Genomic DNA, 21077 nt, shown 5'->3' with positions numbered 1-21077 from the left:
TGTTTGACTCAGAAGCATCATGTGGGGTTTTGCAGGACTGGAGCCTTTGTGTTTAGGCAGCTGTTCTTTTTAAAAATATCTCAGGAGTTCAATGTGCACCATTAAAATGGCACGTCTGTGACTTAAATTGTCATTTTTCTCACTCTTACTCAAATTGATGGAATAGGTAATTTCATTTGCTGATTACACGTACTGCTTTTTAAAATCCTCTTCTCCTTTCTAATTGTCATCTTGGTGAATATTTTTCACTTACGAAAATACAGATTAGTTTAAGCATATTTTTACTTTATGAATGGTGAATATGTCTGCACATTCACCATGTCGCTTTTTTACTTTTATGTTACTTGCGATTGTAACAAGGTTCCAAAGATTGCTCAGAATGAGTATCCCGGAGAAAATATTACCAGAAGAGCTGAGTTGGCCCGATTTCACCTCGGACATGTTCAGGAAGGGTTTGGCGTGATGGGACTTCTAGCGGCTGTGAAAACGATGAATTGCTCAGCAGTGCACTCGGCAGCTGCTCAGGGATTTCCCTCAGCCACAGAGCAGCGCAGGCGGGAGAGATGAAAAGCTTCCCACGCGGTTCCTCTCCCTTATCTCGAGTGTTTCCTGACTGAGGCGCAGTCCAATGGACTGCGAGGCTGTTTATTCCTCGATGTCTGTGAAATCCCTGAGGACGCCTGCAGGGCTCTAATTAGCGCTGACAGTTTCGGTGACACGGGTGCTTCCCCTGTGAAAGAGGCTCTACCAGCAGCTCCTTTCGCTCGGGTCCTGAGGAGCTGCTCTCAGATCCTCCTCTCGTTCTCGCTGGGGTTTTGTCGTGCCTGTCGCTGTCGCGTGTTGGTGTCAGTCACTCGCACTGCCTCTGTGCTGTGTTCCAGCCTGAGCTTTGGCTGCAGACCAAGAGCTTGATAGACCAATTTCCAAAACACAGCGCTTCGTGTGTCCTACCCCTCCTACTCAGTCTTGAGCAAGGCTACCTGCTAAGGGAAATGTCATTGCTCCGAGGCAGTGACAGAATTCACTGGGGCAGTCCTAGTGTGCTGCTGGGATGTTCGCTCCTCTGTCATGTAGCTCAAGTTCCAGCTCTTCGCTGGTGTCACAGTTCCCTCTGTCAGGATCGAGAAATGTTGTTAGAGAAGTCGTAGATAACCTTGCCCCCGGTTACTGCTGGTCTCACCTTTATGATCATTTTTTCCCTTACCTAGTCTGAATATAGAAGTCTGAGATTGCCTGGGACAAAGCTTGTCATTCTGTCATACCTGAGATTTCACTTCCAAGGCAATGCTTGCTAATGCAGTTTAAAAAAAATCTGAAACAAGCTTTAGCCTAATTTCAGGGAATTTTTTTTTACCGTCACGTAGTTGCACTAAGTAGTCTGGAGCATTTACCACTAGCCTAATGTGTATCTGCTGGTAGTATGTACTAGTGAGAGAACAAATCTCTAAGAAATATGTAGGACTAAGTTCTGACTCTGAGATTAGGTAGACAATAATTAATTGTGGGCAGTCCAAATGCCATACCTGTGGTGATTTTAAGTTTCTTGGTTTAAAGGAGATTCAATTCAAAATACACTTTATTAACACTATTGTTTTCATCAGTTAAAGGTTAATAATGACTCAATACTTTCAAAACTCTTTCAAGTTGCAGAATTCTTTCATACTCCTTTTACAGGAGTCAAAATACATTTAACATAATACTTTGAAACAGATTTAGGAAGTTCTGTTTCTCTCCTTACTCACAATCCTAACTATAGTAATCTGAGAAAAGAAAACCAAAAGGAAAAGGTAGGAGAAAGATGCCTAGCCTAACTATGTTTTTCACTTAGTCTGAAATAGATGCAGAATATTGCAAAAGCTCCAGGAGAAAATGCAGTATTTGCAAAAAATAACTTGCAGGATGAATTAAAGTGTGGAGATGGCTACACTGGGTTTTGTTGTGAATAAAAGTGCAAGGTCAAGTTCTTTCTGCAGTTTATTTACTTTGTGTTTAACATTTGTGGTCACGTGTTTTATATTACACATAACCATAAATATTTTGATAGCTGTGGGTTTTGACTATTAGAGCTTATGATATCAGGTATCTATTTATTTTCAAGTGGTATAAAGTTGTAGTAATTTTTAAAATTTTTTAATTTTTTTTTTACTTTCCACTATTCTTGCTGCCTGGTAACTGAAAACTGAAAATGAGCCAATAATTAGTTCTGTCATTACTCTCTTCTTCAACCCAGGCAATGATGTCAAAGATAAGACAAAATGTTTAAATACTTTAGCGTATAAAGTGTACCCTATTTTCCTTTATCTTTTCAATGTAGTTTACGGTGGTTCATTTGTAATGTGCACTTCATTACCTACAGCAGTAAAAAGTGCTTAAAAGTGTTGTGCCACGAGTGGTCCTAATGCATCTCTGGGCATAATAATTGATTTTTTTTCCCTGTCTGATGGAGCATTCTCAAAATAGTAGCAACAAGATGGGTATATGGTAATAAAGCATCATTCAGCAGTTTCTTCCTAGTTTGTGATAGCCCCCACTCTTGAGTTCATAAATGGGACTGTGTAGGAGAAGTCCTTTGCTTGAGTTAACTTTCCTTCAAGTGACATGTAACAGGCTATATGTTTGGGGGTTTTTTTCTCCCTTTCAGCTACAATAGAATTTTGAATATTTTTCTGTTTGCTTCCTCTCAATTCTGTCCTGGATAATCAGCACAGCAGTGTGCAGGGCTGTTGTTCCAGATGCAACCAGACCTTTAACATCTCAGTATCTAAATATCTTCCACATGTTCATGACAAGGAAGTTTTTTTTTTTCTCTCCGAGTTGCATTTTGTTGAAGGTATGAGTTAAGTGACCTCACTCCACTTAGCCTGGTGAGTACCTACCAAAGAAAACTCACTCATCACTGCCTGGAGTATTTCTTAGTAGACCTTAGACTTTGTGCTGGTGTATGTTTCCCTGTGTCAGGGGTGGATTTGAGGGGCTTTTGCAATATGAAGAGCTTGTTAGCATTCAGGGTAGAGCTCTTCTGGAAAAGCTGCAGTTGAGCTCTAAGATTTTTGGTAGTGTTGTGCACAAATCACTACTATAATTACTATCATCATTGTCAGTGCATTACATGCTGTGGCTGCTTTGTGACTGGACATATTTTGGTTATTAATGTCATGGTTTTATTTTAATGTAGATGCCAAAACCAGTCTTTTTTTATCCTTCAACAATTTGATCTATTTTACTGCTGCAGTAAAAATAACTGCAATTTGTAGAGGAAATAGTATATTACTAGTTCTGTTTATTCATTATGTAGCTCTCTGGCTTTTTGATACTTTGTAGACTTAGTTTTAGCATACATTTGGTTTTCTAGAGGCAGTAATTAGTCTCTAGAAGGTAGCATCAGAAAAATCTGAACCTGTAGTGCTCAGTGCTTTTTTAATGGAATGGGCTCTCCTGTGCCTGTGGAGGAGTTTCAGGGCCTGGACAAGAGAGGACATAGTGCCTTGGTGGGTATTTCAGCTTCAGGTGAGCTGTTATCCAGTCTGGACTTGAACACTGTGAGGCTGGGATCATCCACAGCCTCTCTGAGACACCTGTTCCAGTCTCACTGCCCTCCCAGTAAAAGATTTCTTCCTAACATCCTAACCTCAATTTCCCCTCTTTCAATTTGTACCCATTGCTCCTTTTCTTGTCTGCAGTTCCTGACAAAGAGTGTCCCTCTGGCTTCCCTGCAGGCTTCTTCAGATACTGGAAGGTGCTGTGAGGTTCTGCCTTGACAGTGGACAGGAAAATCAATCTTGAGAGCTGAAAACACTTGAAATTGAAGTATAGCCTGGCAATCTTCATATTTTTCATAATTAGCAAATATTTTATCCAAAAGAGAAGAAACAAACCCACAAAATTTACAACCCCAAACCAAAGGGAAGCACCAGGACAACCTTATGCATTAGTTTGTGCCATGAAATGCTAAAGAGAATGTCAGAATTTCAGGGCTTAACATGTTTTTTGGCACATGGTCCTTGAGGAGGAGTTTTCTGTAAAGACCCTGCTGATCACTCAGCCCTGGGTTGTATTCTTCAGTTAACTTTGCCTGGAAGGACTGATGGTTATGCTCACATTTTCTTGTGGCATTTTAGGATTTTATGCCATTCAGTTTATTGGGACACAATTTATTCTTCACAAAAGCATAATGCTATTTTAAGTTTTTACCCAGTGAGCAGAAGGTAAAATTTCTTACACTGTCATACACATTAATATTTCAACATGGGGTAGCATTTAATTTGAAAAGGAGCCATTATTATTCCATTAGAGCTCGGGGGAAGTGCATTAAAGATCCTACCTCTCTAATCCTGCTGTCTCAAGCTGCCTTGACCTGACTTGATCCATGGGCATTAACTTTGTAATCCCCTGTCGTTCATTTTTTCTTACCAGGGGATTCACTGAGGGTGATGTTTGACATGTCTTCCAACAGTTTACAGCACCACTTGTATTTTAAATATATTTATTCTGTTTAAATCAACATAGAGAATGGAGATACCAATTTTAGTAATATTTTCACCTTGAAGGACTTCATGGTTGAAAGTCAAGGATCATCTATTTTAATTTTATCTGAGGCCTTAGTACCTTACAAGCTGTACTGATTCTGGGGGGGATCATCCCTAAGAATTAAGTAGCTTCTGGGTGATGTTTTGCCTTTTACATTTCTTATTACCCCTTTCATGAATTACAGCTGTCAACAGCTACCCTTCAAGCTGAGTTTAAGTTGAAATCATCCTCTATTATCCAGCAGATGGGTTTCATTAAACTGCAGTGGGTTTCATGCAATTAAGTTTTAAAAAAGTGTGTTCTGTGTACATTCAGGACAGCTATGAGTGTTTACAGGTTTGGAATGTTACTGATTTGTGGTAGAAAGGAATGTCTGAGGAAGCTGTTGAGCACCATCTTGATGTTTGATCAGTCTGAATATTTTGAAATTTTCTGCTTTCTATTTCAAGCAGTCAGATAAAGAGTATCTTTCTGAGACTGGTGTGACTTGAACACCAAAGCTGTTTCGATCTTCTGGCTGTTTATCATCTCAAACATTCAGTTTCTTCAAAAGAAATGAACTTATTTTTTTCTCAAGATCTAACTGAATTTCAGCAGAAATTTGACAATTTGAAAGAACTAATAAATTATAGAACATACAGGCCAGGATGGATGGGGCCTGGAGCAGCCTGTCTAGTGGGAGGTTGCCCATGGTAGGAGGTTGGAATGAGATGAGCTCCAAGGTCCTTTCCAACCCAAATCACTCTATGATTCCACAATGATCCAAGGAAGTGCAGCAGGCGCTGTTGGTGAAACTACTGATTGTGGTGGCATTTTTACCTTTTTCTTTTCCTTTTTTCCCCCCTTCCTTGCCCATGAAAGACTACAGAGAAACAAGCTGGATTTTCTAAGAAATTCTAAGGAAAATTTCAGAAGAACTTCCCATCTTACAGTGGCATGGTAGCTGCTCCTGCTTTAGCCAAGTTCTCTACTTAAGATAATGCTTTTTGGCAATCAATAGTAATTCATTTAAAGAGCTGTTTTGTTATTTAAGGATGCCTATTGTGATTATTAATTTGCAGTCATTATTTCATTATTATATCTGGACATGCTTGGTTTCCCTGACTGCCACCCTTAGAAGACTGATGTCACACTGGGAAGTCCCTGATAGCATGGTCATCACCTTAATGTCTTTTAATTGGTTATTTATGCTAATATCCTTTCTGCCACGATCATTCAGCTCCTCTGATGCTTTCTTTAGTTTTCTGGTTTGCTTTAACTTCTATTTTAAAAGCTATATGATGATAAGGAGCAGAGACATGCTGGGCTGTCATTATTCTGTCTGCAAAGAAGATGAGGCATAATAGGAGAGAACGTGGGCTGTCCCCAGCTTGAGCCCATCAAAGTTATCTCTTTAGAAGGTTTATGTTTTATGAATGAGCAAACTACTGCACTTAAAAGTAGCCCATCATATACCTCAGGAATTTTCAGAAATGACAGTAGAGAAATGTTTGTGCATAATTGTCCTATTTTTTGAAGGATATACAGTAGGACTGGGTACAATAACCAGTAGATTTTATCTCATGTTATGGTATAAAAATGGGAAGAGAGATTTCTCCTGATTGCAGCTAGAGGCTTAGGGCATTAAGATTTTTTTTACTGAAAACATATCTTCCCAAACTCTATGTCAGTAGGTATCTTACATGAAGACATGTTATAGACTGAGGTTTTAAAATAGCACAGTATGAAGTTTGCAGAGGGTCTTCAAAACTTTGATATCCTCTCAACCAACTCCAAACATTTAACTTGAAGTAACCCAAACATGGGTTACAAACCCATACAAACCGCCTGAGTTTTCAAGAAACACTTGTCTATTTAAGGTAAGAATTGGGAACAACCTAAAAAAGCCCACAAGCCATAAAGAAAAATACCAGCTTGATTACTTAATTTACTGATAGATGTAGGGCAGTATGTAACAGCAATACTAACCTCAAGGCTTGCAAGACTTTTAACACTCTCCTAATCTCCTTTTAAAAATAAATTGTAATGACCTGAAAATGCCAGGAACAACATAGCTTCTCACCCACTGTTGTTTAATCATGATAATGTAATACCTCTTCCCTCAGTACATTGCAAGGAATGTATAATGTTTGTCCACAATTCCAGAGACATGTTCAGTCAACTACGCATTCTCTATTGTCAGATTTTTTTAAATCAGAATGTCTGGCATTGTCAGTTTTATCAATTACACTGATGCAGAGAAGCCTACATTTTTAATGAATATAAGGATTTTATTTTCAAGTCTCATCTTACAGAATTATCCATTGGATTTTTGAGAGAAAAGACAGTCATATAATCCTAATGCAATCAGAAGTCTGAGAATATATTGGATTTCACAGATTGACAGCATCTTTCAAAATTTGACATGGTGAAAAGAGATGGGTTTAGAGGCAGCTCTGACCTACAGTATTTGAAACTGCAGTCAGACTGTTTCAGCAGGCATGATTTTCAAGGCTTGGTTTAACCAGAAGAGCCTTCAAAAGTTGCTGTTAAGTCAATGATTAAGTATTAAATCCTTCGCCTTCTTCCTGCCACCTTTGGTGTAACTTTATTGGTAGGTGGGGGAATATTTTTTTCGAGTTGCTGTTTGAAATTCCAGGATTTGTCAGTTTGCAATATCTCTGCAATCCAATGAACCTTTGTAACCAGCTGCAATAGCAGGTTGGAGGAACTGGTTCGTGTTGCTTTATGTTAAAACTCCTTCCCAGAAAATCAGTGGTGAACATCACAGAAGAGATTTTTCAGATCAACCTGGATTCAGTAAAGCTGTGAAGAGCTTAAAGCAGAAGAGAACCATTACCCCATCAAGATACTTGATTACTTTCTGTAATTTTCATGTTTGTAATTTTCAATTCTGACAAGCCTTTAACTTGAACTGTCTCAAGAAGTTCATGATTTTGAGAGGGCTTTCCCTTCCTAAGTTCCTCCATATTTCTTGAGTTTGATGTGAGAAATGTAACCCAGGCTCCATAGTATATGAGTATTAAGGCTTTTTCCTGTTGGATTTGTTTGGTTGTAGTTTTTACTGCTGTTTAAATATTTTAGAGACTTTCTCTATTTTTTTTTACTGACTCATTACCATTTATTTCCATTTTTACTCTGATTAAACTTCCCAGCAAGTTACTTAATTTTCTTTATTTTTCTTTTTTTTCCCTAGGGGATGAAAATGATGAGTGATGATATATTATAAATATATATGATGATATATATTTCCTGTAAGCAGAAATGTGGCCAGCTAGTGTACTACCTTACCTAATGTGGTTGGATTTCAGAGCAAGGCAGTATAATACATCCTTCTGTTTATCAGTTTTCAACCACAGATAGGCATGAAAAATAAGCAATTATAGATAGATACCTATGATGAGGTTTTCAGCAATGGATTATGAAGATTGATTTTGGTGATAGGGAATGAATTTCAATGCTGCAGCTTTTGTCAGTAATATTAAGTTAAAAGGAAGTAATTCCAACTGGAGGGAATATCAGAGAGAAAAAAAAAAAGCAGACTTCAAGATGAGCTGCCCTAAGAAGGATTTTTGATGATACATGAATTGACTCTAATAGGGAATTAAGCAGCTAAAGTAGGAAAAACCTCTGGACTGGAGTTTATAATTTTAGTTTTAGTTTTCTGTATAAATTGAAAAGAGAGCTGTAGAGGGGGGCTTAGATTTGATACTATGAGGGGCAAATAAGTGGTGTTTGCAAATATGTGGGAAAAGCAATCTGCTTACAGAACTTGTTCTCATTAGTTTCCATACTGAAGAAAAATAAGAGGAAAGATACTTTGCTTTACCCTTTTGAATATGAAGTATTATTTTCTCTATAACTTCTAAAAAGACTCATTTTTGACAGAAGATGTTCCAATGTTATGTTACTGTCATGTTTGTGATCAGCAAGGGCCATTTTGTGTTTTATCTCCTCTTGCTCAGTATCTGTGAGAAACCAATTTAAAATCTTCTGTTGTCTGAAGCTAGGGAAGAAAATCTGTCAAATGCAAAATCTGTGTGTGCGCCAACAATCTAATTAGCAGAACCATTCTTTGACTAGGATTTGTTTTGAATGGATGACATTGTCTAAGATACCTGTGGTGTGCCTGGCTTGAAAGTCAAACATGTAGCATTTGATATTGAGACACTTGTAATTCGTAGTGTGTTATGCAACAGTTTGAAAATTCTTTTTGGGAAAATGAAGCCTGGGTCAGATTCCTGACTTAGGATCTCAGTAGTGGTTGACATGTACTGCTGGCTGTAGAGGCAGGTGTCTCCACTGGTTGTCAGGGCCTGGTATTGGGAACAGATAATTTCAGTAGAACCTCTCTGTGTTGGTAGGATTTAACCCAAATCCACAGAGGATTATCAGTTTTAAGCTGTTTCTGCTAAGATTTGAGTAGAATTGTAACATTTTATTTTCTTCCATAATGTAGCAGTATTACTGCACATATACTACTAATAAATTACTTCAATCATAATTTATGAATGCAGATTCATGATCATGTACTGTTACTATTAATATACTGATGTACCTATATAATTAATGTATCTGTAAGGTACGTATGGGGGTTGTTTTGATGGACAGAGGCACTGAGACACCTAACTGTAGTGAGGTGTATATTTCTAAAATATCTATCCATCCACTGTCTTAAAGCACAAACAATTTTCATAAGTAAGGGAGAAAATTAATTTTATGTACCTTGTTCAAAACGAGTTGAAAATCTGGTTTAAGGTCTTTTCTGGAGGCAAGCAGCTGTGTCAGTTACAAAACAAAAGAGACTGCCTTTTGTGTGTTGTGGTAATTGCAATAAAACAAAAACTTGGAAATACTTGCTGTGCTAATTAGAATGTGGAGTTATGCTTAAAGTCATGTTCACGAACATGTACTTTGAAATCCTTACTGCATTGTCCTGCTAGACACCCACACATTACACAGACATTATTGTTGCTGTCAGTCTCTTCATCACATTGTTGTCCTCTGGCAAGTCCTTGTCCAGTCATGCTTCGCTGGACACCCTGATGTTGTTTCCACAAGTTGTCAGGTCACATTTATAGGTCTCTGCAGGGAAGCCCAGTCCTGTTCAGTGTTTCTGCTGTAGTTTTTCCTTTGATACATGGTATGCAGTCAAGGAAGGGAAAACTTACTTGCAGTCATTTTCCTCCAGACTGCCTTTATTGGGGAAGTCATGATGATTTATTCAGCATTTTTCTTATGAATCAGATTGTCTGGGGTTGATGGAAGAAGATAATATACCAGTAAGATCTGTAGAGTCATATGCAGTGGAAAATGGATGCCAGTCAAGAGAGGCACTTAAATCCTGTCTCTTCCATTACCTGCACTACAGTTCCTGCTGACTGTCCGAACAAAATTCTTAAGATTATTCACGTTTCAGATGTAACCAACATATTGCTGAAAGCTTTGGTCTTGCCAAGATCTCTGAATGACACTACAGTCTCTTAAATGCTAAAATACAAGTGCCTGGAGGAATGTACCCAAGTCCTTTGAGTTTTTGAGCAATAAAGTTTGCTAGAGCATGTGAGGACTAAGCATGGTTCTTACGTACTTTTGCAGTTTTCTTTCAACTGTTTCTCAGTTACAAGTATGTTCTAAGTATCAGCATATTAGTTTTCAGTGAATTGGCATTGGTTAAGTGATGAGAGTGGGATTTGTAACTAGATTTATTACTCCTTCTTTAATAAAAATGAATTATTCTTAAATAATTCTTTGGAATGTTTTGACAGAGGAATACATAATACATGCGTGTTAGGAACTCTTAGCAGGACTTGAACCAGAGTGAGTTCAGGGGTTGATTAGGAGAATGATTTCCAGACTCCAGAGAGACAAACATCAGTAACCTTTCTACTCTTAGCAGGGTTACCAAGGTAGCATTCAAATCCTCAATAGGTCTTGCTATTATAGGGGCAGATTTTCAAAGGTTCTTAACTCAGCTTCTAATTTAGTGCTGCTCCTTTAAGCCCACAGTGTGCCCAGGCAAACTAGGCTAATAGTATTTACAGACTTGGGCAGCTTCCACCAGAGCTCTTCTTTTGAGAAGAGACAGGGAACTTTGAGATTAACGTCTCCCTTTTGCAGCTACTCTGTTTGGACACCTTTTAATTAAAATTTTAGGAGTGTTCAAGCGGTCACTGATTGTGTTTGGCACTTCTCATTTAGAACTCACCCTGGTGTGTGCTGCTGTGGTGTATTTTAACCTTGGATCAATGTCCAGCATGTTCCCTCCTCTGAGTTTTCTTCAGGTGTCTTGGACTGGCTGACCTGGGACTTTTGGGACACATGTTCTGACATGAGAACGAGTCTGTTTAAAATACATGTGCTGATGTTTAGTATGCTGCTGCTTTTGACATATTTGGAGATTTTTAAAAGGTTTTTTCAGCTTCTTCTGGTGCTTTTTTTTTGTGGTTTGTTTTTTTTTTTGTTTTGTTTTGTTTTTTTTTTATGCTACAGAAAGGCGAAAGCAAAGCAGTTGCTTTCAGAGTCTATCTGAATGCTGAAGGGAGTTATACCTGGGTGACTACAGGGGAAGTGCAACAGCAGGATGGGCAACTGTGCTCTAACCCTGAGGTGTGTCAGCTGTGTTTTGTGGCCAGGCAGTTCGAGTTTGTCTTTGTAAACTTTGGCTTCACAGGCACTGGTGTAAAGAGCATCTTTGCAGGAGCTGAATTAAGTATCCTTACACAGGACCTCCCACCACTTCTGTCTGCAGAGGTGCATAATACATAACACAGAGGTGGTCTCACAGTCAGGAAGGCTTTGTAAGGCTTGGATGTACATGGTAACTGGGGATTTTGTTATGCAAATGTCAGAACACGTGTTGCATTTATCCATTTTCTACAGTGGTGCAAGGCATGTTTAATGGGCAAACCCAGTAGAGGTTCTTTTTCAGGAAACTGCAAACTTCTGTAATTTACTGATTGATAAATTAGATATTGGGTTTTGCTATAGGCACTGTTTTTTCGTATGTGATACTGTAAACTGACATTATATTGGAATGTTAGATTCTGGGTACGGGGTTTAATTACGGAGAAATTAATTTGGATTTATCAAGTTACTGTCAATCTAACAAGGTGAACTCAGAAGAGCCTCAGTGATTATCCTGGGTGACTGCTGATTTTTTCTGGGTGAAAATAGAATGTACTCAAAGGTCGTGATGGATTAACTCTCAGGAATCTAAACTAAGAAACTTAGATTTGGCTTGCCCAGTCACAACACCAGGAAGTTTTCTTTACAACAGTCCACAAACTGTTTATTCACAGGTGGCAGATTCTGGTATGCTGTGCTAAACTTGCCATGTGCAAGCAGACAGGTACTTCTGAGTATGGAAAGGTGGGGCTGCAAGAGGTGGTGATTCTGTGGGAGTAAAGGGCTAACATGTGTAAATGCACACCTCACATAAGGGAACATATTTTAGTTGGAATATGGATGTTTTTGTAGAGGGATGTAGAGACGGACAATGAGTACAGCCCAAGTGAACTTCCTGGGAGAGCAGGCTTCCTTAGCAACATAACACTGTCTGCAAGATTAGCTATTTTGGCAGCACTTTCTACTACAATGTATACTTGAATACTAAGGTCTTTGTATGTTTAATTAGATTTAAATTAAAACTGGTAGTTTTAGATGTTTCTTTTTGCATAGTGTTTCAATTCCTGTAGAGCTGTTTTGAAAGTAAATGCTTGTCTGTATGTTTTCATGTGTGTGTAAATAATAAATCAACACTGAAATCAAGCATTAACACCGTCGAATAAAAAATCTGACTTCACACCCATTATTGAGCTTGTGGATAAGTCATGTTGTAAGTGTAGATGGCTGTTTTTACCTGGGCCACATTCCAGGCTGGAGCACATTGCAGTGCAAGTGCAGTTGTGCTGCCTTTTCTGGAGCCAGAGGCATTGAATATGGCCTGCAGGAACACTCAGCCTGCCTTCTGTAGCAGAATTATTTACAAGGTCAGTGCTGGTCTGCTGGAAGCCAAACTGGCCCACAGGCCCAAGTTTTATTCATACTGTGCTCCCTGATATTACTGATAATTATCAGTTACAAAAAACCTCTTTGCTCCATCACTACCTCAAGTGTTCTTTCTGCTACCTTTTCAGCAATACATGGCTGATACTTATTGTTAGAAGCTCTGCTATTTCATGGGTTAGCTTAATAATGGTAAAAGTATAATAAATATTTTTTCTTCAGTTTTTAAGGCTCTTATGCTGTTGATTTTTTGGAAAATTGGATAGTTCCATTTTGTGGTGGTTTGTTCTTATGGAATTTGATTGTGTGTATTTAATAATATTTAAACTTCAATAGGGGTGAAAACTGTATTAGGATTTTAGTGAACTTTATAGAAGGGCAGGTCACTGGTTAGGGTAGATTAGAATTTTTTGTCAACAAGTATTTAATTTTCAAAATTCATAGTTGCTGTGACCTTGCATAAACAAAACATTCAATTTTTAAAAAAATTCTTCAGAAAAATAAAGAAAACCGTTTTTAGAAAACAGGTATTTAAAGTTTGAGAATGTGTGATTTTTCCCAAGAAGAGATTTCAGAAGAATGTGATACGGGTGGCCCCAGTCTTGCAGCTCAGCAGTGCTTGTGCTGGTTATTTCTTCCCCACATTGTGTCTTCATTCCAGAAGAACTTCAGACTCCAGGTTTTTCTGGATTACACGCCAGCAGTATTGCAAGAAGTGCACACACTCAGGTCGTGATAGGTTTCTTTTATTCTCAGTGCCATGAAACAGGTGTCTAACGATTTCTTCCTTCTCCCGTGACCTTTAGGGAAGGACTGGTACTTGGTGCACATGTCACTCACTGTGACAGATGTGAATGACAACGTCCCTGAATGGGCCATGGAGCCCTTCCCCTTCCTGGCTGTGGTTTCCCCTGAGGCTGCAGGAGGTACTGAAGTGTACCAGCTGCTCGCTGTGGATGCGGATGAAGGGATCCATGGAACTGTAGAATATTTTCTCTTGGAAGGTAAATTTTAACCCTCTCATTCCCTGAGTATTGGTTGCTATTGTGACTTTTTTATCCTCAGCTTTATTTTCCTTTCCTCCTGCAAAAGCCTCATAAACCTTCAGCTCTCTTTGTGAGGAGAATTAGCTTTTATTATGTATGGACAGATTTCTTTTCAAAGTTGAGTTCCTGCCTGCCTGTATCCCTGGGGATGATGGGGCCAGAGCAGTCAGTGATCCCAAGGCTTTGGCAAGGGGGTGACAGTGGGGACTGTATTTATGAGACAGTCTGTGGAGGAGTAGTTTGTTGGGTGGAGAGGAGGGCTAGTGTTCCTGTCCCTTGTGGGAGTCATGCTTCTGGTTCATTTGTAACAAACTTTTAAAGGTCTGGGTTGTGCAAAGCTTGCATAAACTCAGTGGTAATATTTTGTGTTTCTTTTTAAGAAACTTTAGTAATAGTTCAAATGTGTCTGAGCGGATGGGAAGCAACAGTACCTGTCCAGTGGAGTGTTTTTGCTAAGGGATACTTAACTTGGGGTCAAGCAATAGCCAAGTCTGCAGGATAAAAGAAAGATGGAGAGAGGCTACTCAGAAGAGTCTGGAGTGACAGAACAAGGGGGGACGGCTTTGAACTCACAGAGAATAGGTTTAGGTGGGATGTTGGGAAGAAATTCTTCCTTGTGAGGGTAGGGAGACCCTGGCACAGAAAATGTGGCTGCCCCTGGATCCCTGGAAGTGTCCAAGGCCAGGTTGGGCTTTGGGGCTTGGAGCAAGCTGGTCTTGTAGGAGGTGTCCCTGCCCATGGCAGGAGATGGAATGAGATGAACTTTAAGGTCCCTTCCAATCCAAACATTTTCTAATTCAGTTAAAAAGAAGAGTGGTAATTCCAGAGAGTGAAATGGAATTTTGAAGTACAGTAATGAATGGTGAATGTAATGACTGATTTCTAAGTTCTAAACAAACTTTTGAACCTTAGTGTGCATGCTGATCCTAAGCCAAAGCCAACGTGGGAATTGACACTGTGTTCTCCTCCTAATTTTAATCAAGTAAAAATGTTCTTACTGATGACAGTTTGTGGCCATATTCCTTTTAGGTGGTGAAGACAGATTTGAAGTTGAGAAGGACACTGGCTGGATTAAAACAACAGGTTTGCCATTGGTGAGGGACAAGGAGTATTTGCTGACTGTACTAGCAGCAGATAAACTTGGAAGCAGAGGGTCCCCAGCTTCTGTTTCTGTAATTGCTGGATGTCGACCACCACAGTTCACCAACGTGTCGTACTTGGTGTATGTTCCTGAGAGCACCCCGCAAGGAGAACCGTAAGTAACAACTTAAAATAATGCAGTGAGGTGTGGGCCTGGTTTTGACTTCTGTCTGATCTCCCCAGAGTCTTGATATTGTTTGTGAATCATGAATAAATACTGTGAGAAGCAATTTAGGTCTCTTAATAGAAGTGATCCAGACAGAGTTTGATGAGGTATTGTTTTAGTCAGCCCTTTATGGGGAAAAGTGATGCTGAATAGTTGTGCTTTCTTACTTTTTGAAACGATATGAAAAGGATTAGATGTTGATTGTTTCTTAATTTTCAAACAAAAGGCAGAATACAAATTAGTACTGTTACATCATGAAGAAAGGAAAGATATCCTGTGTGAAAGAATACATTAGTTTTATGTGTCAAATTTGGAGAAGTGCCTTCTCCACCAAGTGAAAATTGGAAAAATCAAGTTTCTTTTCCCTGTCTTCATCACAATGACAAAGTGAGCTAAAATGAAGATGCCACAGGACTTGTCATTTTATTTCTCCATCCCTTGTATAACCATGTCAATTGAAATATCACAGAAAATGTTGGTAACACAAGTCCCCCTGAATACTCAGACCCCGCTTTTCCAAACTGTTTTGTTCTTACAAATATTTTCTCTTCCACTTAAATTGAGCATACTTTTGTCCAGTCAATGTGTTCCTTCTGTGGCAGTTCAACTGTCATTCATATTATATTATCCGTGGTGTTAATGTTTAGTCTGCAACATTCAGTTTTACAGTGTCTAAATAACTAAGGACTGTTAAGATTTAAAAAAGAAATTATTAGTAGATAACAAGGCTTTTCTTTAAAACTGCAGTAAAATGAAATTGCACAGGCATAAAAGAAATGGAATAAGTACAAAATAATATTTAACAGGTACCTGCTGTCTTGGGTTCAATAATGTTCAGAATTAAAAAAAATTATTCATAACTTTTTATCATTATTAGAAATATGTTTGCACACCTTAGATGATACTAGACTAGTCAGTTGATCAAATGACTTGGTACTATCCAAAAAGAATGAAGTATTTTGTGTGGTTATTATATCTGAAAAGGTTTGAATATACACAATGAAAGTGTGAAAGTTATTTCTGTAATATGTTGGCCAGAAATAGCCATGAAGATCCATTTAGTATCCTGAAGTTCTCATATTTAAATTGGACCAGTTACCCAAGTATGCAGGTGTAGTGGTTTTGGTTCACCAAACCAGAACAGAGTTGTCATGCACTGGATTTCTGGGTCTAGGATTGCCTAATTAGAGCCTGATTTAAAGCTTCTGCTTAGCAGAGGAGCATTACCAAATCTTTCCCTTCCTTTGGTCTGCCTGTAACACCAATGAGCTACAGCTGCATGGGCAGGCTGACCTGAGGAGATAGAAAGACAAAAAAGGCAAAAAGAGTTTTCAGTTGGGTTGTTAAATATGCTCCCAGCATGGCCTTGAGATTTTCAGTGCTGGCAGAAGAGGAGAGGTGGCTTGAATGTTCAGCCAGGGCAGGGAGCTGGAAGGAGAGCAAAATAATTCCTGTTAGCAGGAATGTGGTTGTGCACTGGCTGAAACTGCCTGTGAGACCACAGCACAGGAAAATACAGGAGAAAACTAAAGTGAAATAATGACCTACAGCAGTGCTGTCCATTGGTTCACTAGTGCACCAGAGGGAAATGAGACACAGCAGTATGGGAATGCAGGTGGAGGAAAAGGAGTTTGCATGAAATGAGTTTGTGTTTTTTTGACTGTAATTGCCACAGGATCATGTTGGTGTGTTCTCCTGGGAGATGGAATTCTTTTTCCTAAGAAACTTGCACATTAAAGCAAGAGAACTTGAGGAATTCGTTTTCTGGTCTAAATCCTTTAAAATATTTAGTTTTAAATTTGTTCTTTTATTTCTTACTGTGGGTGTTTCCACTTGCAGGCTTTAAACACATTGGACTTCAGTGGAAAAAAGATAGTGTCAGATGAGCTAAAAATACATGTCCAGTGTAAGCTGTAGCACACACTGCTGTTAGGGCCTGGCTTTTATCCTTTTGCAGTTATCTATTGGAACTTTAGGATTGTATGACTGCAGCAAACTTACTGTGCTGTTATTAAAACAAATCTTTCTCATCTTGCTTTATCTTCTAGTTTCCTGCCTGAAAACCATCACTACCATAGAAGGAAATTGAAGTAGGCAAATTCAGTTGCAGCAAAAATTAAATCCTCTGTTCCTGCATTTTTAATCCTTACTGTGTTCTGTTTCCAAGAATCCTGTCTTTATCTGTTTAACCCCAAGGTGATAGAACCACTGTGTAACAAAATGCTTGAATTTGGTGTTTAGATACAGCTGTCACTGACTTCATTGATGATACCTCTGAGCAGACCCACAGGGTTGCACCATCATTTCTGATACGCATCGCTTTTGTCATGTTTTTCAGAATGCTGTATTATGTCCTTGAGTCCTCTCTTTTTATTTTTACTTTTTTTTACTGCAGCTTTCTTACAGTCACTGCTGTGTCATATCAAAAGAAATCCCTGAGCTACAGTTTGCTCACTAATCCTGGGGGTCTGTTCAGTATTGACTGGGCAAGAGGAGAGATCAGTCTAACTCGGAGTGTGGATTATGAGAGTGACCCCCACCAGTACCTGCTTTTGCTCAGGGCAGAGGAGAGCGAGGAGCAGCTCAGCAGTGCTGCTGAGGTAGGTGTTCCCCTCTGGCAGCCTGGGTGCATTTCCATCTTCCTTCATTCTTTTGAATTCTGTACAGGTTCACTAGCAGCTCCCATTTCCCCATGCTGCCCACTCTGCTGTCCATTTTAGAAGCCTTTCTGTCTATGAGGAGATGTTGAGGAGTGGTTTAGGTGCTCCTAGATTTCACTCTTGCAGATGCTCAGAAGGCTGTTTCTGAGGGATCAATATGCCATCCCATCACAGATCCCAAGCCTTATCTGGTAGCACATGGAAATCAATGTTGCCAAGCCAGAAATTAGGTTTTGTCTTACTCTACTTTCATCATTTATGAGGTACATTTGATATGATTCCACTTCAAAGCAAAGGCAGGAAAAAAATTATTTGTTTTGTATCAAGAACACGAAGTGAACTTGTAAAACAAGAAAGTAATAAAAATTCGCTGATATTTAAAGCTGATGTTTGTGGTATTTTAGAAAGCTGTTTGACAGCAAAAATATTTCTTAATATAGTTATTACAGTTATTTGAATTCAGAGGTTCACTGAGCTAGGAAAACCATACTATATGAGTTTGTTCCTGCTGCAGGAAATAAGGTAGGGAACTGGAGACAGAGTTATTAGGATTAAGTGTGAGGACACAGAGAAAGGAAGCAGTATGCCAGTGTAACAAACACTGGCTGTAGCACAACAGAGCCTGATAGATTCTGTTCACCCTTGTGTACTACAAGATGATGAATGGTAAAATACGACTCAAAAGAAGATTATGAGATGATTTTATACATTTAGCCTAGAGGTAGTTTAACTTGTACCTGGTTTACACTGATACAACCTCAACAGCAGAGGGAGCACCTCTAGTTCATGCATATCTGCTCTGCATATCATGCTCATATCTGCAAGGTTTATGGGGTATACCTCTGCCTGGTGCTCTGTAATGCAGAATGCCTCAACTAACTACATGAGGTGCAGCAGGATGAGCCACCAGAAGGGCTTCTTTACACACTTTACTGTTTGGAATGTACTATGCAACTATGCACTCATATTTAACACAGGAGAAAGAAAGTTCTTGTAAAGATATGGAGGCAAAATTGTATCTCTTACTTGGTTTACCAGCCCCATAGAATGTTCTGAATTGGAAGGGACTCACAAGGATGGATTCCAACTCTTGGCCCTGCACAGACACCCCAACAATCCCACCCTGTGCCTGAGAGCATTGTCCAAGCACTCCTTGAGCTCTGCCAGGCTTGGAGCTGTGACCACTTCCCTGGAGATCAGTTCCACTTATATCTGATTTGTGCTGCTGTAATTGAATTCAGAACTTGGTCTTGGAGATTTATGCTGCTAAAATGTAATATGCTTGGCAGTAGAGTTTTTAGTGTTACAAATCACAGAAGTGTTGCAAGATAAGATAATGGAAAAACGGTGCTTGGCAAGCAGATGGTCCATTTTCCTTTAAATTAGTAATAAGGAATAATCAATGGAGATGAAGGGTGAGTGGAAAACACTGCTGCCGGGTCAGGGACTTGGCAATTGCTGATATCTTGGAATGTAATATTTCAATGGCACTCAGCAGAAAAAGAGCAATCTAAGAAAAATATTTTACCCTATAGGTGCTGAAGACTTCAAGGATGTTTTTTGGAAATTCTTCCATGCGGTAGTTCCAGAGCAGTAAGGTCATTCCCTTGATTCACTTTGCTGTTTAACATTCCCCTCTTCTCCATTAAGGTTTTGGTTGTAATCACAGATGTGAATGATTGTGCCCCTGAATTCCATCAGTCGATTTACAGCAAAGTCGGTGTTCCTGAAACAGTTCCTATGACAACTGCACTTCTCCAAGGTTAGTGCTCCTGAAACCATTTATTACATTCACTGTCTTTTTCTCCCTTGCACTACTTAGAATTCAGTTCAGTAAGCAAAATAACCTGTCCCAGCATGGGTAGTTGCAGCTCTCTCTGAAGGCAAATAACACCTTGTAGATTCATTTCGGAGTTATTTACTACCGCCACAGCCCAAACAATTTTGGGAGACAGGAAAGCAAAGAAAACAGATTTTCTTTGTGGAATTTTGAAGTAACAGAGCTTTGTTGTGGTTGGTGTTACAGCAGCAGGCTCATAGTAGCAGTCTTGCTATGTTTCTTGAAGGAAGAGAGTGAGGCTGGATCAAAAGTTATGGACACCTCAGCTCACGTTCTCTACCCGTCTGAGAGTCCTGTGTGGGCTTGTTGCAGGAATTCTGTTCTCCTGCATTAAAAGCCTCTTGTACACTTTAACTCTTCTGTGTGAGGTTTTGTTTGGATGCTTGGCAGGAAGACTTTGCATCCTCCCAGTGAGAGCAAGAACTTGAGCTTCAAGTGGTCCTGCTCTGTTAAGTGTAGCAATGAGAGAAATTTGTTTCAGTTAAGCAGTTGTAGAATGGCCTTATATTAGTCTTTAACCCTTACATAAACTTCCTCTAGATCTTGAGGGGGGAAGAGGGAATTCAACTGCAGGAAAATTGCTTTTCCCTAGTAAATAGGATTTTATAACCTCCTACTTTTCTACTTAGTAATTTATCCTGTAGTAATGGTAGTTTGTCAGTTACTGGTGTGGTAACTGTGCTTTTAGCATAGGTTTTTGTAGGTTTATGACTAGGATTTGACAAACACATAATGGACATCAGTTGAATAATGTATGTAACTGTTCCATCTTTAATTGCACAGTGTGTGATCTGAGTGATCTGATGTCAGCAGTGTAGGTCAGGTGGTCATGAAAACATACTTCTCTATGTGGGAATATATTCTTGATAATACAGGACTCTTTAACAAAGTCAAGATCTAGCATCCTAATTCTCCCAGGGACTTCACTTTTGTTTTTTTTAAATTACTTATTTCTGAGTAAGAGCTAGTTCACTAAAAAGCACAAGGGACAGCAGAGTTTTCTGGCTATTTCAAGCACCACGTGCCAAGGCAAGTCCTGCTACAGTAGCAGTAAATGTACTTCCCATTCCTATTCACTAACTTTGATCTACACAATGTCTTTCCCTTCCAACAGTGACAGCCACTGACTGTGATTCAAAGGAGAATGCCCAGTTGCTGTATTACACTCTGAGCCAAGACTTCAGCATTTCTTCTCAAGGCACTATTTTTCCAGCAACGCGCTTGGACTATGAGCGCCCTAACCACCTCTATGAGTTCATCGTTATGGCTGTAGATCAAGGGGAGGAGCCCAGGACTGGGACAGCCACTGTTAGGATCCATGTCTCCAATGTGAATGATGAAGCACCTGAGTTTTCTCAGACAATGTAAATAGATATTCTTCAGACGCTTATATTTTACTCTTGCATTTTGTATTTTGGTTGAAAGGCTGCTCACAGGATGGTAACTGGCTTTGGTTCAATCAAAGCTGGGAGGCTGAATTGACAAATGTGGGGTGATATTTTGACTCTGAGACTCTCAGTAAAAAACAAAAGGTAGTATATAGACAATATAGACAATTTTTATTTCTTATTATATGACTTCTATGCACTTTTGTTTTTTCCAGTGTGTACTGAAAGATATGGTGGAGTAATTTCAGATTCTACAGTCCAGGAGCACCCTTCCACCACCAAAGGAAATCAGGCAGAAAGAGC

The 21077-nt window shown here is 39.3% G+C and overlaps 1 protein-coding gene across 1 annotated transcript in view; it reads left to right on the top strand.

Annotated features, from left to right (window-relative positions):
* Positions 1-21077, top strand: part of LOC134048272 (neural-cadherin-like) — a 59364-nt gene that overhangs the window by 1453 nt on the left and 36834 nt on the right. The window contains exons 2-6 of the mRNA XM_062499954.1: positions 13341-13538; positions 14610-14835; positions 17282-17486; positions 19197-19308; positions 20501-20750. Coding sequence (XP_062355938.1) covers positions 13341-13538; positions 14610-14835; positions 17282-17486; positions 19197-19308; positions 20501-20750 — 991 coding nt within the window. The remainder of the gene's footprint in view (positions 1-13340; positions 13539-14609; positions 14836-17281; positions 17487-19196; positions 19309-20500; positions 20751-21077) is intronic.

The sequence above is a fragment of the Cinclus cinclus genome, chromosome 11 (assembly GCF_963662255.1).
Source record: "Cinclus cinclus chromosome 11, bCinCin1.1, whole genome shotgun sequence".
NCBI classification, from domain to species: domain Eukaryota; kingdom Metazoa; phylum Chordata; class Aves; order Passeriformes; family Cinclidae; genus Cinclus; species Cinclus cinclus.
The sequence above is the reverse complement of the archived record's forward strand: the minus strand, read 5'-3'. Positions and strand labels throughout refer to the sequence as shown.